We start from the raw sequence: 8,935 nt of genomic DNA, 5'->3' as shown, positions 1-8,935 counted from the left end.
TTTATTACAAAATAAATCGTGAAAATTACCTCAATGTAAAACACATTAATTAAAATAATTGCTATTATTATTGTTATTATTTATGTTTTGCACATATAATTTTGAAAAGTCTGCAAAAAAAAAAACCCTAATCGATGCCATTATTTAATGTTAAAATATTTCATACATTAAAGAATAATTCTAAAAATTATCGTTTGCGATTAGAAATCTCAGTTTGGCGAGATTCCCAGATAGCGCCAAGCGCGCCAATACCTTACCCGGGAATAAATCGGCAAACCTCGAAAGCGCTTAACTCAATGCTACCGTAGTTGATCAGCATAACTGAGTTTCTCTTCGAACAGATAGGACCAAGGTTCGGAGAGATCTTATATTCTAATCGCTGCATTGTCCAGTATCCGGAATTTATATGCGATGAATGTATGCAAATATTTTATGAATGAGTCATGCAAATAATCTTTGAATGAGTAATTCTTTTAGTCGTCTGTGATTATTTTTCTGTGCTTCCAAGTTTTCAAAGAAAATAATTTTTTATTCCATTTGGCTGAAAAGATAGCAGCTGCATAAAATATTCATTTGGAACTGTGATTGAAACTGTTACTTTTTCTTTTTAATTTTGGATCCAAGCCAGTATTTTTAGGTAAGTTTGTGTATTTGATTAATTAAAAAAAATTAATGCAATAAGAAATAAATTATAAGCAAATAATAATATCATTACTTTTTTTTTTCCTGTTGTTACCAAAAGTTGTATAGAAATTATATGATACACCTAAAATGAATACGATTGCATTATGGATTGCTATATTATCTTGCAGGATTTTACGATAAATTGAAAAATTAATGATTTTGCTTATGCAATATCTATAAATTCAACAATTAATTGTCTTTAAAAGCAGTTCCTTGCATATTTTGGCTTATTAATATAACTGTTTACTCTTTGTCAGCCAAGATTATAGTTTATTATTATACTGTTTGTAATTTTTATTTTCTTATTGTATATAATTTTAGAAATAGAAACAAAAAATATTAGTGTATGCTACTTTTAAAAAATATATTTGTTTAATGTTTAAATTTTCTATGTTAAGTAATAATTCTAAAAAATTATTATTTAAGATTTGGAATTTCAGTTTGGACAATTCATTTATGTTGATTAAATAGCTCTGCATTGAATGAAGGTTAATGAATATTCGGTGTTTCCATTAGTTAATAATATCATGTAAAACTTGCGTTTTTATCTTTGCTATAAAATATTATTTTAAAAATATAAATAACATTTTTTAAAAAGATCTTATTGTGTGACTTTATTTTTTTCAGTGTAATATTATCTTTAATTTTGAATATCTGTTTCACAACTAAATTGTGCTATTGAAATCAAAATATGTTGCGTAAATTTGTTGCCTTAATACCTTCATCTTGAATAAACATATTCATGAAGTTGCAATTCAGCAACATTCTATATTGCAAATTTAATATTTCGAAATTCAAATTCTTTATAAAACTATTGCAGTTATTTACATTTTTTTTATTGTTTTCTTTCATCGCGCATTTTAATTTGCTGTTTTGCTTTTGATTTAATTCAATAATTTTTATTTGATATACTAAATGTAAAAGTTGTATTTTGTTTAGGCGAGAAAATGGAAAATATTTCCTTCAGGGATATTTTTGATACTCCTCGAAATTTTGATAACAATAATGGTTTAAAAGAATAAAAGATAGAATCAAATCTAATCTTAAAAACAATGTTTCCCCAAAATTGTCAAAATAATGCAGAATTTCGCGCGTATTTTATCTTTAAAATCTTATATTAAATTTTTAATTTTAAATAAATTTTTAATTGATTATTTTGTAATTTGATTTTTATTCTTCAGCTTTCGTTAAAAACCTTTTGATAGATTAGAAATCAAATTAATTTACAGTAAACAATATTATTATATTGCTTATAAACTTTAATACTATTGACTGATATCTTGTTTTCGAAGTTTATATATCATAAAAATCAACGCTGTATTCCAGGCAGTTCTAAATGATTTCTTAAATTCTCATAGAAAAAGTTGTAAGACCAAGACTCCATTTTGTGATAGGCTATAAAATGTATATTTATCATTGTGTTACATGTGTTAAATATTGGCGCAGAAATTCATGTAAGAATTGTTTTTATAAAAACATTAATTTTACAATTATTAATGATTATATTTGATTTTAATAGCAAGTTGTATTTCTAATACTGCATATCGCTGAAATATATTGATTTTTTATAAACTGCCTCATTGCCTAAGTGATGATAAATACTTAGATTATGAGTTATTCAAGTCTACTTCAAGATTTTCAAAATTCATCCTGAATCAGAATTTTTTTGATATTTTATTTTACAAAACGACTAAGTTTATTCGACAACTAAAGTTGGAAAAAACTTGAAAAACACAAAAAATCCATAAATTTTAAATAAGAACTATGAATTGATCTTCTTGTACGATTTATTGTAACAAAAGCAAACTCTTCGAAACTCTCACTTCTACTCCTTAAAATATTGCGTAGAACGCTTAAATATTTTATACTTGACAAAATCTTGTTTAGAATAAAATACAATAATGAATAAAGGCATAGAAATGTGTTATGAGTTCTGTCGGAATGAAAGTGTGAATCGCATCTGCTATTCTTTCCCATCAATAAGAACTAGGCAGATAGAACATTCCAATATCATATTCTAGATAACATTAATGGTAGATAAATATGTGAAAACTTTTACGGCAATCTCAGTGAGTCACATGTTATTATTCCATTCAATCATAAAAACTATGTAGAACGCTCACAAAATTGACAGATCTACAATCTTCAAATGAAGCAATAGTCAGGTGATTCAAATAACTGCCTTTCGTGCAGAAGCGTAATTGGTCTGACTTAGTAACTTCTATAATAATGAGATAAAAAAAATATGTACCGATGGCAAAATTGGCGCCACTACATTCATTCTAGGCAAAAACCGCCCTGTATATTGAAAGTCCATTAGGCCCGTACATTGACATGCCATCAGAAAATGTTCCATTGTCCTGGCATATGAATAAAAAAAGCCACAAAAGAACTAGAAGCAATTCCAAAGTCCTCATTAAGTTGTAAAGCTAAAAAAAGCTTTCGGAAAAAAATAATTCATTGACTTCCGAGCTTAAGCTTAAGTAATTTTCTTTTTTTACGATCTTTGCTTTTTGCTTGTTTAACGGGCAAAAGACAACTGTTCTGCGGTTCTTTTTTAGCTTTCGTCTTTTTTTAGGGTGGGGATGTCAGTGGTTTTCTACTTCAAAGGTTCCTTCCGAATAGTTTTTCTAAAGCGGAAGTGGTTGGTGAACACTGATTCCCGATGCGATTAAACACAAATTACCAGAGCATTGTTTTATTGAAGGTAATTATATAACACCTGTGGTTTGTTTGAGGAAGGAACTGACGAGGCTCTTTTTCCCCCCTTAGAAGCAAGAGATAAAAATAAGCAGTAAAATCGTTTGGAAAGTAAGATTGCATGTAACAAGCTAGTGTTGTGATTTGTGCAGCTGTTTTTTTGGTGTAGAAATTTAAGATATGTAATCTTTTTTTTGTGTGAAAGCTAGAAGATTTAAAATCTAAAAAATTTTCGTAAAGCAAATGTATAAATTACATTTGTATGAACTTTTTTCAAACTGTGAAACCTAGTTGCATGATGAAGATTATATATCTTTTCTCACGATTTCATTGTGCGTTCCAAATTCAAAAGTATTTAGAATACAAGAATTCTCAAATCTATTTGATATTGAAATGTTTTATGTTTGCAAATACAAAACAATTGACTTAAAAATCTTTGTCCGATTCGGGCCATTTGGAGAACTGAGCTGATATCATGATTCCAAAAATTATGTATCAATTAGATATCTTTTTCAAGCGAATCGAGCATGCATACCGAATTTAAAGTGTATAGAATGTTACGGCTTTTAAAAGCATTTGGCATTTAAGATATATGTTTTCAAGAACCATATTGAATAAGTTCTCCTTCAAGATTGAAGAAATTAATCTATGTGCTGCCAAAATAATAAATTTGTAGCAATAATAAATAATTAAAATTTTCATTCGACCCTATTTCAGATATGAAAAAATAATAGAAATACGAATAAATTAAAAATTATATATTTGTTTTCTATTCTATTAAATCAATGTCTAGTAAGTTCACACATTCATTCATTTTAATAAATGCATTGAATAACCAAAGAGACACGTAAGGAAAACATCAATGAGAGGTTTTTTTTTTTTTTTAATGTTTTTAAACAGTATAAAACCTGTATAATTTCGAATTAATGATTGATTGTCTTTGAATTTCGACCATGTAGATGAGTATCTGAAAGACTGCAAAAGTATTATAAAAATGTCTATTTCTTTTATGTAATATTAAAAAAATCGTTATTTATTAACTGTAACCATTATTTATTTAACTGTAAATCCAAATTACTTTAGCATTCTTTAGTAGTGCCTGAAAAATAACTTTTTTGCCACTTGCTAGAATGCATATATTTAGGAGAATTAAATGTGTCAATAAAAGCTTTGATTAATGTATAATTTTGGAAAAGAAGGAATTAATGTTGATTAACAAATGATCAGGTAAACTTCTTCAGCTCAGAAATATAATCAAAAAATTAATCGTACATCATTAAAAATAGATAAAATCAATTTCCCATCCTTTTTGTCCTAAGTTTTACTGTTTTTCGGTGCGATCGCAGTTCACAGTTAAAGTCATCTGTATCATTCCATTTAATCCTCCGTAGTTATATATGTAAACTGGAACTGTTAGCCTTTTTGAATGCATTGCACTTTGAATATTTCTTGCATAAAGATAATTTAATTCCTTATAAAAATTTATTATTATTATAAAAGTGCAATATATCATACCTAGATTAACATATTACAAATTCTATATCTCTGAGCACTTTGAAATCATTTAAGGCTGAAACTAACCAGTATTTTGACTTACGAGGATATAAGCTGTTTGGGAGATGGGGCATTTTACAAATCCCTTTAAATAGTGCCTTAGAATATGCAACCCCTTGCTCATTCAGACAATTTTCACTAAGGCCTGCAGAAAATTGGGGCCTCTTAACTGATGTAACAAAATCTAGTACTGCTCCTAAACGTAAGAGTTAACGTAGCAGCTAATGAAAGTAGTCAGTTTTATTTTCCTACTAATATAAATAAATAGTTATGAATATTATTCTAATGCTTAATATTTGTATTTTCTAAGTTAATTATTACTATTAAAGCATTAGTACGCTGTGGTGCGTCTAATTCTTAATTTAGTCTAAATAATCCTTTTTCCATCTTATTATGCAGTAAGATACAAATATTTAAAAAAATGAAATTAAAAAAAAATAGTAATTGTGTGAAAAATTATTCAATAATATTTTTCGCCTACAACTATATATTTCTATTTTTTTTCTCCCTTAGCACCATGTTCAGAGCAGATCTGGAATACGCGCCAAACGATCTGAAGTCTACGGAAAGCAGCGAAGCTCTGAACGGCGTCCTCGTCGAGAGTAACCGGCAAGCTACCTCCCAGACTCCGCTGTGGCTCTCCCACATCTCTGCCTCCAGCCGAAGGAGGAGGGAGGTGCTCCTACTCAAGCAGAGGAAAGAGAAGCTGAGGAGGAGGAGGATGGTGAGAAGGATGGAGTACCAGAGATTAAGGAATATGGTGCCCTCTATTGCCGCCAAACCTCTCGTATCTAAAGTGAGTTTCTTAAGATTTGCTATTAACTATTGCGGAAAGATTTTCATGTTAATTTTTCATTGGAGAATAAGAGAATATTTTTTATTTTACAATCTTTTAAACAACTTCTTTGTGAATTTCGGATTTTAAAAAGATACTTCATAATAAGTAAGGCATCGGCGGCTGAAAAATTTCTTTTTAAATATAAAATGCCTAAATATTTTGAATACAAATTTATACAAAAAGTTGAACGAAATTTGAAACATCTGACCGCTGGGGTTTGACGGAAAGAAAAAAAAGAATGTGCTAACCATTGCATTTCAAATCATTCGAATATGAAATCAATCTTACCATTTTAGCCATTCTTAGGGTTTTTATCTTTGTCTTGATTTGCAGAGTAAATCGATCAATCAAATAAAGGAATTCCTTAATAAATAAAGAAAAAGAATATCGGTTTCCCAACAAATAAAAGAAGAAATAAATAAATATAGGTGACGGGGTTTAAATGCCTTTCATTTAGTGGTGCAAACGTTGTAATAGGTTTACAAATAAACGCAAAGGTTACAAGTTGCCTGTGAAAATGAACGTACTTGATTTATACTGTCCGTTCATAGCTCAGGTGTCTTCTTCGTCATTTTACTGCTTTTCAAAATTATGAGGTCCATCCCCAAACAGCCCTAATGTTGCTTCAAAATGGGACTTTTATATAACTAAACTAAACCAAACTAATTGTCCATTCATTTTGTAAGGAAAAGACCAACGCTTTATAAAAACAGAATGCAAAAATTTCGTTCAGTTCAAAATTCTTTGATTTTACTTAGAATTAATATTAACGAAAATGGCATTAGTGAAGAATTATAATTACATTTATAAAGTATGGAGTCTTGCAATTAAAATCAGTCAAGATATTTTATGAAGTCAAATTCCCCACCTCGAAATTGTGTTCTAAAATAAATGATTTACCATTCAACTTCTTAAATATTTCACAGGAAATTTTATACTTGATTATATTTAATGATAATCAAGTATAAAATTATTAAATTACGTATTTAATGATGACTTGGCATCGATCTTCATAATTTCTTTAGAGATAGAGCAATGAATGACTTCGATTCAGGCCCGAGACAACCACGTTTGGACGATTCTATCTCACTAAAGGATGGGGCGGAAGGATGTGCACATTTCCGGAATTTACTTTATTGTTAAATGTAAATACCTCCTCCTTTCATATTTCAACTTGCCCTTATTTTGTCGAATTAAACTCATCCTAATGCATGCACAAAAGCGCCGTGGGTTTTAGAATTCGTTGGCAAACAATATTCAATTTATATTTCAATAAAAAAAAAATTCTTTTCTTTTTTGTAATTTCATATTGATCACACTCATCAGACACAAAATAAATAATTAAATCCTTTGTCAGACGTCATTGCGTTAGTCAATTAACATCTGACTAACGTTCTGGCGGCATGGCCTTTTTCTTTCTTTTGCAAGATGCTTAATGAATTCTAATATTGCATTTGTCATGCATCTTCTGAATATGTATTGATTGTACTTAATTTCTTCCCATTCTTCTCCTGGTCAAAAAAAATTTTTTAACTGCTTTCTGAACGCATCAATACATTAAATAATCAATGGTAAAAAATGCTTTGAACACGCAATATGATAATCGCCTAGCCTTTTAAGTGCCCCCTATAACTAAAACTGTAATCAATTTCTACGACTTGTAAAAAAAACCATTGCGTAAATTTCCCCTACAGGGTCTTTAGAAGACTCCCCCCCCCCCTCATCAAACCCCTAAGGGTCATTATAATCTTCTGTGATCTCCCCTTTAGAGCGAATAAGTTGTCAGAACAATGTTATTATTCTCGCGACGTGTTATCGGATAATAAGAAATCTTATCTTGGAATTTCTTAATGAATCCAGCGTAGCAGGTTCCAACTGGGTCATAACTTAAATAAAGTAAAAAACAAAAGCATCGGGGCTTTTCTTTCCTTTTTTTTTAGTTATGATGTATTGTTCTGGTAGCTTGTGTGTACTCAACGGTGACGGCATGTTTCCGGTTTCGGACTCGCTGCAGTTGACCCCTTCTTGGAAAGGGTCAGCGACAAGCCAGAGGGAGGAGGACCTCTGTTTTTTTCACATTATAAAGCGTTTATGTATTCCAGTGGGGTCTATTAGTGTGAACACAGGCGTGAAGAAAGAAGGAACCCCCTCCGTTATATATATACAAAAAAAGTTTCCGCGAAATGGTAAATTGGTTATTTTATTGGGGTGCCTTCAATCGGATAACAAATGTACTCTATGACAGCTGAATAGACAATACGAGAAAAGCACGATGCATCAGCACACCTTATTATAATTATAACTAAATTAGGCTCAATGTATCGATAATTACTACTAACACTAATAATCGATTGCATACGAAGTAGGAGTGCATATTTAAGGCGAAAGTTATTTCAGGGAATGTATCAGCAATCTTATTATAGTTTAAATTAGCCTTAATATATCGATAATTACTACTAACAGTAATAATCGATTGCATACGAAGTAGGAGTGCATATTTAAGACAAAAGTTATTTCAGGGAATGTATCAGCACACCTTATTATAGCTTAAATTAGGCTCAATATATCGTTAATTATTACTAACACTAATAATCGATTGCATACGAAGTAGGAGTGCATATTTAAAACGAAAGTTGTTTCAGGAAAATGTATCAGCACACCTTATTATAGCTTAAATTAGGTTCAATATATCGTTAATTATTACTAACACTAATAATCGATTGCATACGAAGTAGGAGTGCATATTTAAGGCGAAAGTTATTTCAGGGAATGTATCAGCACACCTTATTATAGCTTAAATTAGGCTCAATATATCGTTAATTATTACTAACACTAATAATCGATTGCATACGAAGTAGGAGTGCATATTTAAAACGAAAGTTGTTTCAGGAAAATGTATCAGCACACCTTATTATAGCTTAAATTAGGTTCAATATATCGTTAATTATTACTAACACTAATAATCGATTGCATACGAAGTAGGAGTGCATATTTAAGGCGAAAGTTATTTCAGGGAATGTATCAGCACACCTTATTATAGCTTAAATTAGGCTCAATATATCGTTAATTGTTACTAACACTAATAATCGATTGCATACGAAGTAGGAGTGCATATTTAAAACGAAAGTTGTTTCAGGAAAATGTATCAGCACACCTTAT

At 29.9% G+C, this 8,935-nt stretch overlaps 1 protein-coding gene across 1 annotated transcript in view; it reads left to right on the top strand.

The window, feature by feature from the left end:
* The first annotated feature begins 310 nt into the window (after nucleotides 1-310).
* Nucleotides 311-8,935, top strand: part of LOC129976677 (uncharacterized) — a 33,671-nt gene continuing 25,046 nt past the window's right edge. Inside the window, exons 1-2 of the mRNA XM_056090374.1 lie at nucleotides 311-637; nucleotides 5,452-5,734. Of these exons, the coding sequence (XP_055946349.1) occupies nucleotides 5,456-5,734 (279 nt within the window). The 5' untranslated portion in view covers nucleotides 311-637; nucleotides 5,452-5,455. The remainder of the gene's footprint in view (nucleotides 638-5,451; nucleotides 5,735-8,935) is intronic.

Source organism: Argiope bruennichi, chromosome 7 (genome assembly GCF_947563725.1).
Source record: "Argiope bruennichi chromosome 7, qqArgBrue1.1, whole genome shotgun sequence".
Lineage (NCBI taxonomy): Eukaryota > Metazoa > Arthropoda > Arachnida > Araneae > Araneidae > Argiope > Argiope bruennichi.
This window is presented reverse-complemented; position numbering and strand designations above follow the sequence as displayed.